Source organism: Parasteatoda tepidariorum, chromosome 1, assembly GCF_043381705.1.
Source record: "Parasteatoda tepidariorum isolate YZ-2023 chromosome 1, CAS_Ptep_4.0, whole genome shotgun sequence".
In the NCBI taxonomy this organism is placed as follows: domain Eukaryota; kingdom Metazoa; phylum Arthropoda; class Arachnida; order Araneae; family Theridiidae; genus Parasteatoda; species Parasteatoda tepidariorum.
Genome location: NC_092204.1, coordinates 44,831,818 through 44,854,291, shown reverse-complemented (window position 1 = coordinate 44,854,291; position 22,474 = coordinate 44,831,818). Strand labels below are relative to the sequence as shown.

Sequence of the window (22,474 nt, the reverse complement as noted above, 5' to 3'; positions counted from 1 at the left end):
ATTATTTCTACTATTAATAAATAAAATGTTAAAAAATAATATTTACTAAAAGTTATTTTACTGCATGCATCTTTCGTTGAATGAATTTTATAATTGCGTCCAAAACTTAAAGAGTTCCCGAAATGTGGCGAAATACGCAAAAAGTAAATTTAGGGATTTAAAAATAATTAGAAATTAAAAAAAGCGTCGAAATTTGGGGTAACTCTTCTGCCAAACTATGAGGACTATATTTCTCAGACTGCTGCTACTCTCTATATTTTGGGGGAACAAAAATCCAACTACGTTGTGAAACTGGTATGTTTATTCAGAGAAATTACAATTTTACAACTGATTTCGCAATTTAGAATATCGTTTTCTCTAATAAGACACCCCCTATAACCATTAAGATTGAGTTCTAATACGGGAAGATCTGATTATTAGATCAAAAGTTATTCAGGGTGGTCCGTTCTGTTTCACCATGTGTTATATATATATATATNTAAATTTAATTCTTTCTACTATCAAGCAATCGCTAGAAAAATATTCTTTAACATTTGTTTTTTCCTTAAGCACTATATTTTATTGTCTCCTCCTTCTATATTAAGCTTAAATTCGAAAATATTGTTTGCATCATTGCATAAAAGAAATTTTTTCCCCTGGCCAAATGCTTATTGTAATTGTTAAAATTTAGCTCTAAAAACTATTTCAAATTTAAAACTCTAAAAAAATGTATAATTATAAATATACAAGGTTGAACTTAATCCGTAACCAAAGTTAAACTAAATCGGTAACCGAGGCTGAACAAGGTTGAGCTACGCAAGCTGTCGTGAGACGCAAGTTTTAGATGTAGTGTGTTCGAATCCAGTCGCAATCTTTGTAATGTCCTTCTCTAACTTGCGCTATCATATCTTCAACTTGACACGGGTTTATAAGCCGTGCTTTACAAACTTGCGTATGCATGTGTATGTATATGCACGTAAACTTGCTTATGCTTAACAATAAGTAAATACTTTGAAGCGTAAATTTTTTTTATTTGCTTTCTAGCTTCTCTGGTCGAGTTGTCTCTCCGTTCAGCTACACTCTGTAAAGTAAAAGTAGTGGATTCAAATGCCATCGTAAGTTTGCATGCTTATTTGTAACGTACTTTTCTAACTTTTGATGTGACTAGATAAACCAAACTAATAAGCTCACAAAAACTTGCCTATATATGAAATTTGTTTTGCATATATATACAGGCTCTGTAAACTCTTGTCAAATTGCAGAACGGATAACAAAATTGAGAGAGACAGAAAAAAATATGGTACCAGCTACTTCTATATTTCAAGAGCGTTTAGTGGGAGAACAATACATTCCGAACGCTCTGAAACGTACAGCAGAATCGATCTCCGCCATATACTGGATGTATCGTCGTGCTTTCGTTCTCTAACTTGTGCTATCTGTTCTTCAAATTCAAGAATAGTTTTAAGCCGTTCTTTATATTTACAAACAAACTGGCATATGTATGTGAATAAATAAATAAATCTCACTTCCCTTATAAAAGAAGCGTAAAGCAATAACCACAGCTTGATCTATCCGAGTTTATTATAAATCAATTTAATTGTATACTTACAAATGACGTCAGCTTAGGTAAATCTTGGCATTTGTCGATGCAGAAGCCAATCAGGTTCGACACCCTCGTGTGACGTCACTAACGCGGTATCCAATTAAATTTGATTTAAATCACATGGTTAGACATAATCACTTCACTTCTTCTCGTGTTGCAAGTACCCAATTAACCCAATTTTTATTTCTGTTTATATAATAGGAAAATAATTAATTAACTACTATCTATCACTTACTTAGCAATTTAATAATGTTTTGTGTGGTAATAAGAACTGTAATTTTGAAAACTAGAATTTCTGAGAAACGAATACCATTACAGGACGGAAAAATTCTCAAATAAATTATTTAAATATCGAAAATTTAAAAATTTTAGTGATGGTTACCAAGATTCTGCTTTTTTTTAATACTAAATGTTTTTATCATCTTTACCATACAAATATGGTTTCTTCCCCATAATTTTCTTTCAGTGTGTACCAGAGCGAAAATGCTTATTATCCATTGCCATTGTTAGAAAGTATTACAACTCAGAAAAAAGTGATGAATTCAATGAATTATTGCTAGCAATAATGTGTGTGAAATAATTTTTAATGTAATTCCTACTATTACTAAGCAAATACTAGAAAGAATCCTTGTAACATTCATTTGTTTTCTCTGAATATTACTTGTTTTCTGTGCTTTGGTGAGACTTAAAAATATTGGTGGAAGTAAAATTATAAAAAATTTTTTAAATGTCCAATACATCATTTCATGCAACTTTTTGATCTGAGAAAACACTAAAAAATAACCACAATTGTCAGAGACACGGTTTTCTCAAAATATATAAATTTTATTTAAAAGGATTAATGTTTTAATGAATTTTTACGTGGTCTTATCACCTCATATATTTAAACACTTCACTGTTTGATAGAAATACATTTAGAATGATTTTTCTAGCGTTTATTCCATCACTATTTATTTGATCAATTTTCGTCTAAGTTAAAGCTTACTAATGCTCCGTGGTGCAAATTTCCAAGCAGTGAATTCGTTTAATGAATTTTTAAAGTATTGATTATATTATTTCATATTATGACAATTTATGCATATTCAGAAAATGCACGTTTTTGCGTCTGATTTCGTTATTTAAAATGTTTGTTGATCTCAATACACAAAACTCGCATAGAAATTCCATTGCGAATTCTCTTATGGTAAAAATATTTTTTGTTTCATATTGCTTTAGTAAAAGCAATGCTCAACAACAAAAGAATTTTCAAACATATGTGTAAATTTATTTAATGAATTCCATTTGACAACTGAACAATAAATAAACATCACCTGATCAACATTTTGAAAAATGCAAATAACAAACAACTTTTACAAGCCGTTATATTACCAGTATAAAATGCAGTCATAATGGGAATGAAAATATTTAAAATGACAGCAAAAACAAATTCTACAAGCTCTCCGTTAATGATATTTTTCAGAGAGAATGTCTTTGAAATCTTCATCCAAGAAAGCCATCGTTATCTTCACTGATTCAGGGGGTGATGGTGGTGGATCCTCTGGATCGCTATCTTCTTTATCCATTTCACTCACACTAAATGAAAACCGAATTTTTTGATTAGTATTTCATCTTTGCAACAATAAAAATCACCCATTATTTTTAAACTTTTAGTACTATAAAGTTGGAATTTTTCATTCTCCAACAGAGAAAAAATCCAATTCAAATATCATGCTATAAATTTTTGGGTACTAGATAGCTAATAATTTAATCTAAATAACAGTTGTTTTATTGTACTTAAGCTTTTAAAAGTTAAGTTGCAATAAAAGAACTGTTATTCAGATGAAATAATTAGCTATTACCTATTTCGTCAAATTGCCATTTAAATTCGAAGCATTTATCTATCTCGTCAAATTGCCATTTAAATCTAAAGCATTTATCTATTTCGTCGAATTGCCATTTAAATTCGAAGAATTTATCTATTTCGTCAAATTGCCCTTTAAATTCTAAACTTTCTCTATTTCGTTATGGTGCTTTAAATTTGAAGCATTTTATTATTTTATCAAATTTACATTTCTATTTGAAGCTCGTAAACGTGTCAGAGAGGCAGTGTCAATGATAATTTTAGATGTTTGTTACTATCGTTGTCTTAATATTTTTTGAAGTTAACCGTTGTTAATGTTTATCCTCTCAATAAAATACAAATTCCTGGCATAAGTATTACAGAAAGTTGTTAACATGTTGGGGGCAATTTTTTTTTATAAAAAATTATTATAAAAACAAATTATTATAAAAATTATTAAAAAAAAAAATGCAAAAAATTTTTTTTGATGGAAGCAAAGTCAGTTTTTAAATTGTTTTAATAAAAAAAAAAAAAATTCACAATTTTTGAGTTAGANGGAATATCCTATGGCATTTTTTTATGGCAAACCTATGGCAAATTTTCCTAAGGGTATTCTCTCAATAAAATGCAAATTCCTGGTATAAATATTACAGAAAGTTGTTAACAGTTTTGGGGCAAATTTTTTTTTTATAAAAAATTATTATAAAAACAAATTATTATAAAAATTATTTAAAAAAAAAGAAGAAAAAATGCAAAAAATTGGATTTCCAATTTTTCAAAAAAATATTTTTGAAGGAAGCAAGGCCAGTTTTTGAAATTGTTTTTATAAAAAAAAAACTAATTCACAATTTTTGAGTTAGAGGGCACATTGCTAATCATAACGTAAATATTTTCGTCAAGCAGTGACATTTAGATATGCACATAAATTTAAAAAAAAATAGATATAAAATTTCTTTTAATAGTAATGATGTCATAAGCAAACAAAGAAAAAAACTACAATGGAAAGATCTTTTAACAGTTGTGAGGCTTCTTCAAGATATGATGTCACAAGATGTGAAACTGGTAACGCCATAATATTCCCCCAAGTATCCAAGTATATGAAGGGTTACTTTATGAACATGTCGTGCAATTCATACCTTGGTGCTTACATATGCAATAGAGCCACCAAAGTATGCAATGCACTTGAGCCACAAATCGAAATGCTTTCAGGTGACCTTTGAGTCAGAAAATGGAGTGACCTTGGTGGTCTGCCAGTTGGAAAGTAACGACTTGTTACTAAGATTTCCAAAAGGCATCATAAGTAGCTTTTATTATGCTATTATACTTTTGTATGTCAATCAATTGTATAATATACTAAGTCTATCGATACTATTTTCAACTATTTCTATCTTATGTCGGATCTCCCCTTCGTGCAAATTCATTTTGAATTTTAAGAGTGCTCCCGAGTTGTTTACTCCAAAATTCATTTATTTTGAAATCAAAACCTAGACTCTTCACGGATTAAAGATTTCCTAACCGTCGTTGAACAGCTGACCTCATTTCGGGTTTACGAAAACTAATGTTCAACTCCGTAGCCTTGTAATTTTGAGCCTAATCCAAATCTTTCGTGGAGGACTTCTCTTGATGGAACTAAAACGCGCTTGCGTTACACGGAGAGAAAAATCCTCCCACGGTTAGTATGACGGCACGGGGACTGTAACCCGTGATCCGTCTACCACTAACGATATTTTACGTCAGCACTGTGAATCAGGTTATGTGAACCAGCACTGTGAACCAGGTTACGTCAGTTTGAACCAGGTGCAGTATTCCTATCTACCAACCATAGCTGGGATTTGAATCCGGTTTACCTCATTGGAAGGTGAACGTTCTATCCTCTGAGACACCACGACACGACTCCAGATTAAAGACTCAAAGTACATGACACGTCTTTTTCGGATGCAGATTAAAGATTCAAAGTACATGACACGTCTTTTTCGGATGCAGATTAAAGACTCAAAGTACATGACACGTCTTTTTCGGAAGCAGATTAAAGATTCAAAGTACATGACACGTCTTTTTCGGATGCAGATTAAAGACGATTAAAGATTCAAAGTACATGACACGTCTTTTTCGGATGCAGATTAAAGACTTAAAGTACATGACACGTTTTTTCGGATGCAGATTAAAGATTCAAAGTACATGACACGTCTTTTTCGGATGCAACTTTCTAAATTACCTGGCTAAGACATGGGCAGCTACTGTAGATGGCCTATGTCGCCGAGCATAGTTGTTGTTGGGTACTGTCAGTGAGGTTGTTTCTGCATGAGTGGCTAAATTACCTGGATCACTAGCCGTGCTTAGTCTTCTGACATTCTTTAAACCATTACCTGGAAGATTGGTTATAACTACATCATTCCCTCCAAGATTACTCTGTAGACCGATGCTGTCTCTTTTGCCAGATCTGTGAGAAAAGTTTCAAAATGAATGTTATGAAATCGTTTCAGCAGGTTTGCTTATATTTATAAATGAATCCTCATGATTATTATCTTAAAGGATTTCTGAACTATAATGGTAAAAATTATTCTAACATTTTAATTACAGAAAACATTACACGCATTCTTATGAAAAATACACACAATTGCTTGTTTTGTGACATATTCTAGTTAAACTTTGAGCAATAAATCCCAGTGAATCTCTAACTTAAATTCCATTATTTTTCTACTTTCTAAGTAGCAATAAGAGGTATTTATTTATTCGAGTAACTAATAGGAATGCAAGTCATTTTCAATTTTTTTTTAACTTTAGTGGGAGGTGTTACTTCTAAACCACCCGCTAAAAAATTGCATATCTGTCACATGAGTGCAAAGTCTTTAGTCTGCCTAGATTTGTTTTTAATTACCGTTCAATGTCATTCTTCCATCTTTCATTTAACTAACATGACTGGCTTTCCTAACACTAGAAAGACGGAAAATTAGTATATACCTATATATTGCCTAAAAGCACTCAAAATGACTGTATTGTGAAAGCGTAAATAAATTCGTTTAAAATTAATTTTCAACATTTATTACACTATTTACAGTTATATAACAAGTTATTAGTAGATATTAGCAATAAAAGAATTCCATGTTATACAAAAAGTTAAGAAAGTCTAAGATAATGTGTCATTATATGCATCATTGTTTTTCAAATTGAAATTAAAAGCAGTCAAAATGACTTCCCTAGGTAATCTAGTGTTAATATTCGTTTATCAAACCATTTTCTTGCTGAATGTTTCAAGAAACTTGCCCACCCAACATTTTCAAACAGCAACTTGATCTATGCAATTTTCTATTGTTTTTGCCTTGATTATTATTATGAATTAATTATGAATTTTGCCTTGAATCGCTAATATGAAAATTTAAAGTAAATTTTAAAAAAAAAATTTGCTGTTGTTAAACTAAGAAGTAATTTCACTGAAAGATTTATCTGACCAATTTTTCAGCTCATTTTTCTTAATATTTTTTAAACAAACTTCTGACACTTTTGGATTCTTAAGTCGATATAAGTGACTATAAACCTGAATAGATTATAAAAAAGAAGCAGTCTGGAAAAAACTAACAGTAAATGCGTACGAAGTTTAACGAAGGCAATCAAAAGTAACAGATCCTAAATAAGTGTACACTTTAAAGGCGCAAAAGTTCAATACTGAAAAAATATTGATAAAAATAAAATTATCTGTGGTATATGATAAACTATAAAAATATATAGTGAATTGCCATAAATCAAAATTTTATATATATTTTTAAATATTGGCAAGAAAAATTTCTTTTATATTAAACTTATTAATTTAAAACTTGTTTTATTGTATTTAAAATGTAAATCAGCAATTAAAATAAATCTCATACATTTGGCGTAGGATTGAGATTTTTCAATACATTTTTTGAATAAAAAAATTATTTTACTAAATGTATTTTTATGAAATTTTTGTTCTTTATTTTTCATTTTTTGTTAGAAATTCTTTTGATAGATAACCATATAATTAGTAATCAGCCGAAGGAGGCCCTACCTCCTATTAATTTTAATAAATAGGGGTTTATGTCGTTATAGTGTCGTGCCCCGTCACTTTCTTCCAAATAGTGTATAAATATACGTATAAAACTATATATAAAGTTATGTATAACATTATATACAGTAGGAATTATGAAATGTATTGAAAATTAATTTTACCTGTTCAGTAAATTGAAATAACCATCACCGAAAATTGAATAGGTAGAAGATTTTCTATGATTTGTATTATCGTATTGTTCAGAGTATACGCATTCAGAGCGACCATAACTTTCTCCCAATGGCCTGCAAAGAAAGAATTTAGTTTTACTGACGAAATTCATTTACTTAGAAAGAATTTTAACCTTAGTAATGAAGAAACTCAGTTAATACGAATGACATTATACAAATATGAATACATTAACACGTGATGACAGTTTCTGATTTTATGAACATCCGTATCCTACTGAGTGTATTAATATTCATATATTTTTGATTTTATGAACATTCGTGTATTTTTGATTAGATGATTGTTCATATGCACTTGATAATATCAACATGTAAATATAAAAATGATTATATAAAATTGATTGCATGAACATGAATGGTGTTGTAAACGAATAAAAATTTTAACGTGTTTGTTTGAATGAGTAGGAATATGATTCTATAAGTATGACTGAGAATGGATATCGATTGTAAATAAATAAATGGATATCGATTGAAAATAAATAATTAAATATTGATTAAAAAAATTAGGGATTCAATAAACATTGACAATTAACTGATTGAATATGATTTATTATTACAAATAATTGATTGAATAAAATATACTATTTACTTTAAACGTCGAGTCTCATAAAAGTATTCGTCTATATAAGAGATTTTTACATTAAAAGGTGTCGTGAGTTGTTAAAATAAATTGAAAGGTCAAGCAAAATTTTTAATTAGTCAATTCAACCCCAATAAGAAAACGCTTCTTTATGACCATAATCATGCGGCAATTAATTAAAAAAAAGTGCGTATTATTTATGAAATTTTTAGTATTTTTCCAGTCAAATAAATAAAATTCCATATCCATGTATGGCATCGCATTAACAGCTTTGTATATAAAGGTGACAAGAGTTCAGTAAAATAAATAAATAAAAGAAAAAACTCCTTTATTGTTAAAATAAATTGAGTTCAAACAAAATGTTTATTTAAGTTCAACCCAAATAAGAACATGTTTGTTTATTACAACAATCCTTTAGCAATCATTTCAAATAGGTACGTGTAATTTATTATGATCTTTACGCGATTCTTATTTCATGTAAACGTTAGCTCAACATTCAAATAATTTTTAAGCAACTGTATGTAACAGAAATACTGATTATATATTTGAGCAGATAAAATATGCACTTTAAATTTACATTAAGAACTTGGCAATAAGACAATAAATAAAAAAAGCATGGTTGTGCAATAAAATTCTTTCCCGAGACACCCTATTCTTTACACGTTTAAAAGAACAAAAGTTGGAAAACAAACAAATAAATAAATGCGTATTTATTAGTGCCCTGCCTAATCATGCATTTAGCTAACACCTACATGTATTTGAAAGTTTCGATCGCTAACCTTTTCTACGAACTATCTAAAAGAGAATGTACCTATCCAAACGACCTTTATGTCAATAGAGACAAAATAAACGGTCCCCTTCCCACACAATATATTGCCAGACAATGAGTTCACCAACCAATATATTTTCAGATAAAGACTAAGAAAGTGAGGTTAAGGCTTCAGTGTGAATAAACCACAACTCGTACCCTCCCTGACACGGACATCCGTTATTAAAAGGAGGAGGCAGCTTATATTTCACTGATTGGAATAAATTTTATACGACAAAGAAAACTATAACATTCAAATTATTAATACTGATTTTCTTTTGCAATAGAACATTATCGCTGGTTATGTTAACGTTCTATGCTATTGCAAATGAAGGTGAAGTCAACGGGTGACATAATGTAAAATGTAAAATGGGTGACATAATGCGATACCCAAAAAATTATAAAGCGCGGTTATATATTTCTACGTCATAGACAGCGCTGACATCATATTAATTTTTTTTTTTTTAATATTTACAGCGTACTGACAACATTCTTTAGTGCTACCCAAACACCAGAATTAAAAGAGAAAAATCAATAATTTGCACTGCGCATTCAAATGAATTAGTACCGTGAGAATAATGTGTGCGCAATAAGAAAAACATTCTATAAAAACGTGCCCAGGCGGTCAAATATCTAGAAATATTAACATGATGTATACAATACTAACTTGTTCATCGGTGGAGCTCCGGGCTGACAACAGCCACAACAATATCTAGATAAGAAATACTGAAACCTATAATAAGGATTTGCGATCTGCTGGTTTTGATTCTCTGTGTCGTAATGGACAACAATTTGTTCTTTTGGAGACACCCTACACAAATATAATACATTTCAATAAAGAAAAAGTGCAGAGCGGAGCATTTTACTACTAACTTCAAAATGCATACAATGTCTTTAAAAACAAAGAATTAATTGAACTGTAAGAAAAAAAACTAATTAGAACAAAGGGAATCAAGTCACAAAAATGACAAGAAATTTGAAAAATCCAATAAAGAGAATCGTTAGGAGATGGAAATGCGCTTTAAGAAGCAGAAAGATTTATTCATATCAAATTTTAAAATTAGTTACAAAAGTTGTCAAAAAGCGGCGCTATAGAGTGAAAAAATACAAAACAATATTTATTGCTTATATCAAACCATTCCAAATAAAACATAAGAAAGAGTAACTGTCAATTTTGTGCTCAGTTGTCTACGGTGTTGCTTCAGGAGGTTATTAATTTAAAAACATTGTTTTATATTCTATCTCAGTCAAGAGCATCATCTGTTGACAGATCTAATAGCTAATTTTAAAACTTGGCGTGGAGAAGTTTTGCATCCCTAAGCAGGACAGAGCAACCATATATAACTGTCTCTCTCGAATTTTTTTTTCAATAAATTTTTCAAATCACTGGTCATTGTTCGACATTCAGTATATCAGCAGGTTCTGACAATAATTAAGTTGTACCTAGCTGTGTTTTGTGGTTGGTTGGTTCTAATGTCACTTGCCACTCGGGCAAGCCTGCTTGGTGAAACCAAGCAAATTTAAAGCAGAGTGTGCGATATTTTCAGTGGTGCCGTGTATGGTCAAGAATTCGACTTCTGCCACATCATACGTCACACCTGTTTATAAAGTGGACCCATTCATACATCCATTCATTCATCCACAGATCGTAATTTTGACCTGAATCAGAGAACGATCGATCTCCAATCCAATAACCCCAGAGGTTTTGATTTGTTGTGGGAACATGGAGGACTTTGCGACTCGACAGAATTTTAACGTGCATCAGTCACCAACTACACGGGGAGTTTCGGCCGGCGGGGTTCGAACTCACGAACTCTCGGACATGGGCCCAGCGACCTACCGACCAGGCTAACCCGGCCGCTATGTTTGTTGCTTCTATTTCTGAAAATGGAAATTTTTGCTTAAAAAACCCAACCTTTATTTAAATAAGGATTTTTTTTTGTGTTTATTTTCAATATGTCGATATTGTCAATATATTAATATTTCGATTGAAACTCATAATTATGCTTATCATTTGTTTAAAAGTAACATGAAACATCAGAAGGGTTATAATGTGTAGTTTAGGGCCTACTTGAAAAAAGTGCTCAGGGCCTGGAGTCAACAGATTCGTGCAAGTGCTCTGCTGCATGTCGAACCAGTTATATGGTGCCTTGTATATCAAAAGTATATCAATATCATCTGGTTTGATATATCATGTATATCATTTAAACCAGGTTCAGGGTATATAGTGTATAGGTTGAAACACACCACTGAGTGCTTAAAAACAAAAAGCAACGTAGAAAAAATTAATATGCTGTAAGAAGTGCATAATCTGAATTTAAGTATTTAATGCCTTTATATTCTTTTTTTAAAAAATAAAAAAAAAAAAGAAATATCAACACCATTTAAATAAAATATAAACGTCGAAACTCTAAATAAGCAAAATAGCTCATGCTCATAATTATAGTAAACAACTAAGTATTTAAATCTATTTAATTCTGATTCGCTATCTCACCACTCAGTTGAAATAATTAAAAATTCACCATAATTGTAAATAGTAAGGTCTTTTTTAATTCTTTGAGTTTATACTTTCTTAAAACTGAATTTTTTTTTTACCAAAGAAATTTTCTTAATAGTTAAAAGAGCTCAAATTACTCACACTATATCCATTGCTGATCCTTTGTAATTAGGAATCTTGTGACTAAGAGAAGCTGCTGTGTAAGGAAGTTCTATTGCACTCAAGCCCCAGTGAGGATCTTTCTCCAGTTTTGCTAAGTAGCTGTATGAATCATCAACAATAGCGTAGCTTACCTGCAATAAATTGGAATTTGTTTCAATTTTCTTAGATACGTAAACTTGCAAATAATTGTACTCCAAAAAGTTTTAAGATAACATAAGTCGGGACATGATGGACATTCTCTCTATCAGATCTCTATCTTTGGACAAAATGATGCATAAAGATTATTGCTACAAATTGAATATCTCAAATTTTCAATTTCGGAAACACACCAAAATTCTTAGGCTTGTGATCAAACATACAATTTCATGCTCATTTCAAATTATGTCATTCTACAGCAGCGCTACTAATTTATATATTGTAGTTTTACGTAACAATTCTTAGTTGATAACAGATTCAAAATTTTTGGGAATGGGCTTATTTTTGAGAAAGTTATCACTGTTTTTCTAATTTTTCTTTAGTTTATGATGACTAGTGTTTAAAATTGGAAGGCCGGCCAGGTGGCCGAGTGGTTAACTAGCCTGACCTCGAAGCCAATGGCTGCGGGTTCGAATCCTGCTCTGAGCATGGGTGTTTCTCTCTCTGTGTGTTGTCTTCTGATGTGTGAATGAATGAATGTGGCCCACCCTATGAACGGGTACTTGTGGCAGTGTGGCGTGGGTAATGTTGCTCGCCTCCGTGACTTTGGTTCACAGGTGCCTACTGGGTTACGATAAATGAGCAACACTTCCGGCATCTTCTTAGGCGAAGAACGAAAGCTCAGTGCCTGCCGTTATTTTAAAAAAAATTGGAAGATTTCAAAGGTATTGCTTTTTTTTAATTGTAATTTGAAGTTTTAGAATTTTGAAATCATTTTCGGTTTAAGTTTATAAGACTTTTAACATAATGAAGTTAAGTTTTATAAACTTTATGGAATGCATTAAAACTGTTTAACATAATAATTTATTAATTAGTGAATGTTTTAATTGGAAATGTAAAATTATAAGATCCATTTCTGGTCTTGCTCTATCAGAGGATAATTAATCTTTTAATTTGATATTCAAAAAAAAAATCTAATGGAAAAAAAGTCGAAGTTTGTATCATATAATACTTATTGCAAACGTAGAATTAACAGAAAACTTATAAACGGGTGCATTTAAAATTAATTATCTATAAATTAAAACTGATTTTTTAACAAAAATGTTAAAATTGGATGTTTCAAATTAAATAAATTAAGGAAGTAATAAGAAATATTAAAAATGATATTAAATATATATTAAACATTTTCAATAATTTGATCTTTTTACCTGTATATTACGGTCGATAAACCAGTTTGTTTCAAAATCATCATCATCTTCACCAAATGGATTGATTAATTGTTCTGCTACCTAGTGAAGATGTAATTTCGTTATTAAACTGTTTTATATTTTTTTTTTGTTTGCCTTGAGATTTTACGCGTGAAAAATACTTCTTTTGTTATGCAGTAATGTAAGCACTTTAGATTGCTATCCATGGGCTATCATCTGAACTTATAAAGTAAATTTTTCGACAATGACTTTTCTTGCTAAATTGAACTATACAAAACATGAATCGATAAGATAAATAGTTAAGTAAGACTTTTGTGTTAAAAAATACAATTTCGTACTTGCTTACGAATCTTACATTTTACATGGAGAAGTTAAGTATTGTTTCTTACGTTCTTTTTTTCGTTTAATCGAATGACACCAATACGAATCGAAAGGACTGATACCTTATGGTTTGAAATGGTGTTTTTTTTGCATAAAGAATATCATTTTTCAATTGCACTTATTATTAAGGTACCCCTTATCACTTAACTATTAATCCCATCAGCTCACATTTTATCTCATTCAATTTAGCATAAAAATTTCATTACAAATCATTTCTCACGTGTTCAGATATCTCCTACAAAGTAAAGTAAAAGTATGCATATGGCTCAATAATAGAACATTTTTTACGTAAATACACTCGCAACTATTGAACTATATATTCCATTGGCTCGCGTATAGTCTCATTAAATTCAACATAAAAAATACACTGGAAGCAATGTGTCACTTGCTTAGATATCAATATTAGATGCGTAAATAGGCTTCAGGATAAGTTTCATTCAATTCAGTGAAGAAAAATTCATCAGAAAAAGTTACTTGCTTGCTTGTCTAGAGGAAAATCAAATCTATCCCTCATTTATTGTCCTCAATCTATCCCTCATTTGGATAGTAAAAAAAATACCTACTAAGGTATATTTTGATCAAAATATACCTTAGTAGGTATTTTTTTTTCTTCTAAAAAGCACCCTTTTCTCAGATTATTATTAGACTAATTACAAACTATGTGTAATTAATTTGGAATTGATTAAATTTACAATTCATTTCATTATTTAACCCATGAAATTGGATTTAAATAAATATATTAATGAAATATGGCATCCATTATTGAAAATAAAATACTTTTAATTTAACAATATATTTATCATCAAGAAACAAAAATGATTGAGAAGTTATAGTAAGTGAGCGAATTGAGCAGGTAACATACAATGATTAAAACAGAGAACTACAAACACAAAATATCAAATTTAGTTCATTATCAAACACATCATTCAAAATCGTTCTAAAACATTTAAAAACAGGACATCAAAAATTTTTCAGAGGTTTCCATTTTGAAAGTCCGCTATTATTGCTATGGACTAAATATGAAATAGCCTCCCAATAAAAATTAAAGCCTTTTATGTGTGGTACATAAGCACAAAGTTTTATGCTTCTATCATAAAAGGCGTGATTCTTTCATGTATCTCACCAATCTGCAGCGCTAAGAGTCAAGTCCAGCTCTTAAAATACGTAACTAACACGGGGAGCTGCTCTGTTTGGTATGCTATACCAGAAAAACAACTTACAGGGTGAGCATACTCAGATTTAACGGAGATACGTACTAGGATCTAGCGCATGTGTATAGGAAGCAAAGTGACTGTCAGGAGGTACGTCATCTGTGATCCGGTTGTTGGGCAACTCTAATTGTATCGTTGGGTGCGATTTAAGCAGATTTTTAATCAACATGGATGATGTAAATGGTTTCTCAAAGGAATATCTAAATTAACAAAACAGCACTGTTTATCAATAGTGTAAAAATGTAGAGCAGACCAATGATAAATAAAGAGAAAACTTTTTTTCTTCTCCCAAACCCTAGCAGTGATTTGAAGGAGAGGAGGTTGGAAGCCCATTTCAAGAACTTAAGTTGCTGTGCCTCTAAACATTTTTTTTCCCTTTATGCACAGGACCCAGACCAAATCTTGGGAGACTGGTTTACATTACGCCTATGGAAACTAGCCTTCTTCCCTTATGCAGATTCTTTGGTTGAGCGACGGTTGCTTTTGCAGTTTAATATAGTAATATAACAAAAGAAGGACTTAGTGGAATATGAATTCGACTCCACTAACTCAATAAAACGGAATTCACCTCGTTTCCAGGAGAAAAAAAATTTCAAAAGGTGGTGAAATAAAAATGGAAAAATCAACAGTAGGCAAACATATTTTGTCAGTTCTTAAACACACCATCGAATACATATTTTTACGCAGTTATACATATGTTTAATTTATTCATAAGTATGTAGTCTTGGCTAAATGCATTCTAAATTAAATTTATAATTCCAAGAGTGAAATAGAAAACCATCCTTTTTGCTATAGCTTTCAATATCAAAATGAAATCCCCTGAAAAATCTGGGAGAATTGGTAGCTATGTGTTCGTACAATTTATTTTTTTTTCTTATTTAATAACTAGCATTTCACCAGATTATTTCTGCTGCCAAAAAGAGAATATCATTAATAAGATAAAATAAGAAAAATAATGGATTTATTTGATTTTAAGGCTCCGTATTTTAAAGCGAACAAGAATGGAACCACTCCACTATTCAGACATGGCATTAAAATAATTGAAATAAATATTTCTGATATATAAATAAGTATCTTTGCGTTGTGATGAAATTTTTCACAAAATAAATTAATTTATGTTTGATTCTTTCAGTTTACTTTTTAATTTATAAACTTCAAAGCACAAAAAGAACATAGTATTTTTATGTCATAGAGTATTGCGAGGATTTATTGGTTATCTGCAGTAATTACCACAATATGCAACAAACAATGCCAATAACTTTGTATATTTCTAATAGTATAATGCCTAAATGTAAAGAAGTAAAGGAAGCGAAAATTCATACTTTCAGCCATCCCAAGAAGAAGAAAAACTGCAGAAATGTATAGATTGGAAAATAAAGATCCACTTGATGTCCAGGATATCCTTGCTCGGGATCCAGGAATTGACGGCCCACCAGGCAAGTTACAAAAAACAAATGAGTCAGGAGTGTTACGACCTAAAAAAAGGATTTGAAGAAATCGATTCATGTTACCGTAAAATTTCATTACGTAATTCAATTTATTTTTTTAAAAAAAATTGAAATATGCAAATTATTATTACAAAATTATGGTCACGTCTTTTCTTGCTATATCAGAAGATTTGATACGTTTAAAAAGATGTAATTTAAATAAACCATTTTTATTCAATGGCATAAATAGTTTCAGTATAAAATATGTGAAAATTATTTTTCCACAGTAAGCAATTCATATTTTTAAATTAGGTATTTGTTAATTAAAAATTGTTGAATCTTGAATTTTCGAAAATTTTGCATTTACTTTAAAAGGGAATGGTAACTCTAGCGACGGAAAAAATAAGCATTTCCAACTGAAAATATTTGCAAATAGTGCATTAATTTTATAAGTGCTGCTTCAAGTGCTTTTTTTTAATTCCATTTGTATATATAAACACGGTGGCTTTGGGGATAGAGCATTCACCTCCAATGATGTAAACCGAGTTCGAATCCCAGTGATGGCTGGTCGATACGAATTCCGCACCCGACACGCACCGACCACAGTGCTGCTATAAAGTATCCTCAGTAGTAGATGGATCATGGATTAGAGTCCTTTTGCCGTAAGGTTAATTGTAGGAAATTTTCGTGGTTTTCCTTCAATGTAACGCAAATGTGGGTTAGTTTCATCAAAAAGTCCTGAACGAAGACAAATTTTTCCCAATACTTGATCCAGAAGAACCCTTCTGTTCTGGATTGGGGTCAAAATTACAAGTTGAACATTGGTAGTCGTACGAAAGATTGGGTTGGCTGTTTGTGGGGAGTGAGTGTTTTCGAGCATGTCAACCGTCATCCGTGATAGAATTCGAGGACCGGATACCACTAGTTGATTCAGTGCTGTTTTGTGAGAAGTCGGGAGAGCTGTATTAAGATCACCGTACATTTTGCTGATCGTGAGAGCTGTGTTAAGTTCACGATCGTGGTCGCTCCTGTGTTGCCATTAGAAATCGAGTGTACGCAAGAGACTGAGTAGCAATAGGACGAGGAGGTGGATAATGTCGCAATCACAAGCAGCAAGTCAACTGTTCAATGTGAACCATCCTTCGAAGTGGGCATGTTCAGATCGAAGTGGCCGTTTCTGTCAAGATAGTCGTGTTCGTATCGAAGTAGGAGTTTCGGTCAAGGTGGGCGTGTGCACATTACGTCCGGGTCACCAATGTGGGGAGTGAGTGTTTTCGACCATGTCAACCGTCATCTATAAAAAGGTACCCCTAAATAGAATTCAGTTAACATGTCTTATATACTAGTGAATTGAAATTACATTTTTGTAGTGGTAGATACACTACACTGTTCAACGACGATCATAAAATAAATTTAGTACATGGATCTTTTTAGTCAGAAAAGTCAACTATTGGAGAATTTCGTAAATACTTTCGAAGTTTTTTTCTATAAGAAAAACTGACTTGGTTTCCTTAGCAAAATGCCATACAAATCACACATTTTAATACGTTCTTCCGTTATTCTTTATTCATGCCATCAGTCATGTTTGAAACATGTATTAAAAACACTACAGTTCTTACTCTCGTAATTAAAAGTTGCATTCAAACGGCGTGCATAAAAGCAGTAAATTAAGTATTAATTGAACAGACATATACTGCCATTATGTCATTCGTAAAGCAAGAGAAATCGATTACTTACTTGTGTGTAAACTAGTGGAACTGTTACCCAATCATGCCCCCATAAATGACCAGTTTTATTACGCAAATTATTCACTTCCTGCAAAACAAAAATATTGGAATTATCCTTTTAAATCAATTAATTAATCACAACATTTTAATTTCTAAATTGAATGTTTCTTTATATGTTTATGCAAACAGTACTTGGTTGAAAACTTTATTTAAAACAAATATTAAAGTTATTTTTGTCTTTGAGTTTTGAAATCAAAATACTATTGAATAACAGTGCATCGTTATTTGTAAAACAAAAATATTGAATTTTGTGGATACCTTTCATCTGTCACGGGATATGCGTCGTCTGAACTTTTTCTAAATTCTAATAGAAAAATTGCCTGAAATATGTTCTTTATTTTACTAAGTTTTCTTTTGTTTTTCTATTTCATTTCATCATCAAGTGGACATATTAGAGCTCGAAATATTTTCTAAATTCTAAGACAATACACATAGCTTTATTTCTTTATTTTTTTAAAAATTTGTTTCTTTTTTTCATTATTCACCAGATTTATAGTTCTTTTTGAGTATTTTCAATTCCAAGGGAAAAATTTCTACGGAATTTTTTTCATTAACATTTCTTAACAATTTTTTCCCTATCCAGACATATATGGGACTGATTCTAAATTCTAGAGCAGAAATCCCCACAGAATATTTTTCAATATTTATTTCAACTATTTTTATTCCATTGTAATTAAACAAATGTATTCGTTATTAATATTCACTTAATTTATATGATTATTCTTCAATTAGTAATTATGAAAAATTCTTTTTTGGTCAAAATAAGAAGCAATAATAGTTATACTTTCGGATGTACTAATTTAATACATTACTTTTAATAAAGCAGTAAAAGACGTTTTCATTTTAAATAAATAAAAAAGTATGAGTTAAGGGGAAATAAGAATAAAAAGTTAAATTTTAAATGCTTAAAAATGGAATGAAATCACTTACATCTAAAAGCTGCTTGACGGGCTCCCCAGCTGTTACTCGTCCTTCTTTTACTGCTGCACGAATTAAATTGATGAACCATGTCAATGGCACCCAATGTTTATTAAAGTTGAGTTCGATTTTGTCGTAAAGTTGTTTTTCTTCATGTGACATCAGTCCTGATTTCAAAGAACAGTAATGCATAGATTATAACAGATGCAAAAGCACGAACACGGTTACAGGAAATAATAGGGCATCTCCAATAACATTTTATTAACCCCTTCCTTCTCGCTCCCGTGAAAATGACGGGAAGAGATTTCACCCTCTATTTCTCGCTCCCGTGATATTTTCGGGGTGGAGTGTTCAGTAGTAACGTGCCAATAAGAATAAAACTAATTCATTTTTTTTGCCCGGAAAGCATTTTATTTCTAATTTTACACACCAGATGGCAGTACCAGGATATGTTTAAGGTAATTGTAGATAGTTTATGTTTAACTAGATGTCTGCACTATAATCAAATACGTGTATAACATACGCGTTTAAAAAAATAGTCACCTCTATGACCGTTTTCTTTAAAATTAACCGATCGTTAAGGAGTTAAACTGAAAGATTTGATTAATAAACAAAACATCAAAACTCCTAACAATTGCTGAAACCACTAAACTCTTATAGTTAACGACTTTTTAAATTGCATCAGCTTTCTATTTGTAAAAATTCGATGTAAGATTACAAGAATTTTTAGTGAAATTAGTTAAAATTTTCATCAAAAACTTAATTAATAAAATTCATAGTAACTCTGACAATTGTTTAAATGGATAGATAGACCAACAAGAAAGGTAAATTTCATTCCAAAGTTTGAGAAGAAAAGTAAAGTCAAATTCTTGAAGATCGCGTCGTATGTCAGATGCAAACTGTAAAACTTTTGAATTATTTTCTGTTACATAGATTTTTTAAACTTTTGCAACACAATAATGAAATTTAAATATTTTTGAAAAAGCCGAGAATAAAAGTGTTTCGTAAGACTAAAACTAATGCAATGTTCCTTTTTTTCGATAAATTAAAGAATATTCCTTTTTAAATTCGTGAAACATGTGTTATAACATTAAAACTTAAATAGCATAATAAACATTAAGTTTTCTAATTTTTGTGATAAATATTTCATTGGATCAGTTCGGCAACACGGAGCTTTTGAAGCTCGCTCCAAATTCTTTCAACTTTTTGAAAATAAACAATCGCTTAAAGATCGACTTTTTGAGCAATCTTGTTCATTGCTTTTACATGGCGTCATTAGTCGTTAATTTATAATAACTTATTAATAATAGTTGAAATAATTCTGTCAGAAAAAACTACCTTAAATGAAAAGTTGAAATCCTTAAGAACAATAAAATTCGCGATTTTTAGAAACTTAGGTAACATTCTTACTGAATCTGAATTAATCGTTCTGCTTAAAATGTACCAATCGTATTCTCAATTTCTAAATGTACATTTAATATGTATTTTTATTTTGATGGAAAAATTACAGTAAAAATTACTTTTGGTGTAGTGTTGGAAAATATTTCGTATTAAAATAAAAAAATTTGTTTTCAAAATATTTTAATTCAGCTCAAAATCGTTTGCTTATAACAAAAAGAGAAGGATGGTATATCTCCTCTCTTCTCTTTAAACTAAAAGCGATTAAACTTTTTTATCTGTTTTCAAACGGTATCGTCTGATCATCTTGGCGCGAATTCCAAATACTCCAAGTCAGGAAAATGACCCATTGAAATATATTTAACCAATATGTTTATCTTCTTTTTAGCAAGAAAAAACAGTATTTCGACATTATATGGCTCATGCAACGTTAGTTTAATGCAACATATATTTTGCAGATAGTTTAATGCAACATATATTTTTTTGGAATATGAATTTTAATTGCACATATTATATGAGTCACACATTAATGATATTTACAAAAAAAAGTCGAAATAAAAATACATTTACAGTACATATACACATACATCTACGCATTTTCTTACTCATACACATGCACAACCACATCCACATATACATCATATACATCCACTTGCACATGCATATACACAAACATATTCCACATACACATTCAGATACAATTACAGATATGCATACACATATTCCCATGAGCACATATACTGTTACTGTTGTGTATTTCATGCGCCCCACGTTTTTCGCTTTTCACATTTTTGTTTTTTAATTATTATTCTCCACTACAAAAACATGGTTTTTAAAAATATAATTTATTTTCATTTTTTTTTATTACTCACTTCCAAAATCTCAATTTTTTTCACTCACTGTACACAAAACTTTTCAACTGACATGTGACACTAATTTGAAACAATCGAATCGACAACAAAAGACAATCGCGAAAATATTAATTTTTTTTTAATTTTATTTTACTTTGTATGTCTTTTTTCTCTTCATTTTCATGAATTTTCGTCCAATTCTGAACTATGTGCCAAATTTGAAGTCTGTAGCTAGTCGGGAAGTTAGTTTAAAATCGATTACAAAATTCCACCCGAACAGACCTCACACGAAGGCAAGTTGATATAAACGTGGTAAAAATAGATAATAGTATAAATTTCGGATGATGTGAGAAATTTTTAAGTTATTTAACTATACAGAGTACACTATATATTTAACTATATTTAAGTATACAGAGTATGCTATTTATATATGAAAAAGATTGTAGCAACTTTTACATAGAAATCTTAAGAAAATTTATAATAGAATCAAAAGTTCTTAATAAAATGATGTTCACTTACCTGCTTCAACAATGTGTGAGATAGTGGGAAATCGTTTCTTGGCAGATCCACTTATTGTCTGAAAGAGTATGATAGTCGCCAAATTTACGTATCTAACAAGAGTTCTCCTTATCATCCTACCTCGGTCATCGTTGCCAGAAACATACATTAAAACTGTGTGAGCCACCCTGCATTAAAGACAGTTAAGCATTTTTGTTATTAAAAAGAAAAGAAAAACATTTTTAACACTTCTATTACGGAAATGACGCGCCTTTGTACCATATTCATCGCTTAGAGCTCCCTCGCAGCACAGAAATTGAAATACAACGGAAATTTTGTAAAAACTCTAATATTATATAACTCTAAGATTAACTATTATTAGTATTAACCGCAAAATATTTTACACACTGAATAACTTATTTCTTCTAGTTTAACATATGTCGTAGTTATTTTTTAAATACAAAATATGATAATTATATTTCTATAATAAAATATAGATTTCAAAATTTTGTACTTAACGTAACAAAAATAGCTTCATTAAATAAAGCATTAAAGTTTCTACAATGAGAAAATTTATAATTGGTATTATTTTCTTTTCTTATTTATAATATACTAACTGAATACATGTTCTTGTACGAGGTGAATAAAGAAAACTCAATTAATCAGTACCGAACACACATACACAAAACTGAAAGGCATATTTCGACACAATTGAAGTGCTTAGTGGAAGAGCCAGGTAAGTGACATTTGCTTGCATATATTTTATTTCCAAATTAGGCAGTGGTAAATAAAATAAAGCAAATAATTATTAGTCCCGCCTCCTAAAAAATCGGTAATAAAGTAATTCGGAGACTACTTTTTTTCATAGCCTGATTATCTCTCTGAAAAATTTAACTCATCTGGTTTTTCCACAAATCTCTTCAATTAATAAAGCTAAAATAATTTCTTTTTTTATTATTTA

The 22,474-nt window shown here is 30.5% G+C and overlaps 1 protein-coding gene across 3 annotated transcripts in view; it reads right to left on the bottom strand.

Annotated features, from left to right (window-relative positions):
- Nucleotides 1–2,834: 2,834 nt before the first annotated feature.
- The window catches only part of LOC107438534 (bestrophin-2a-like), a 42,406-nt gene continuing 22,766 nt past the window's right edge, over nt 2,835–22,474 (bottom strand). For 2 of the 3 annotated variants that reach the window (XM_043040460.2, XM_071179517.1), the window contains 10 exons: nt 21,535–21,701; nt 18,779–18,933; nt 17,799–17,876; nt 15,957–16,109; nt 13,043–13,123; nt 11,679–11,830; nt 9,708–9,851; nt 7,587–7,709; nt 5,617–5,841; nt 2,835–3,154 (listed from right to left, as the gene is read on the bottom strand). In XM_043040460.2, coding sequence (XP_042896394.1) covers nt 3,025–3,154; nt 5,617–5,841; nt 7,587–7,709; nt 9,708–9,851; nt 11,679–11,830; nt 13,043–13,123; nt 15,957–16,109; nt 17,799–17,876; nt 18,779–18,933; nt 21,535–21,701 — 1,408 coding nt within the window. In that variant the 3' untranslated portion in view covers nt 2,835–3,024. The remainder of the gene's footprint in view (nt 3,155–5,616; nt 5,842–7,586; nt 7,710–9,707; nt 9,852–11,678; nt 11,831–13,042; nt 13,124–15,956; nt 16,110–17,798; nt 17,877–18,778; nt 18,934–21,534; nt 21,702–22,474) is intronic. The other variant, XM_043040461.2, reaches the window with a different exon arrangement.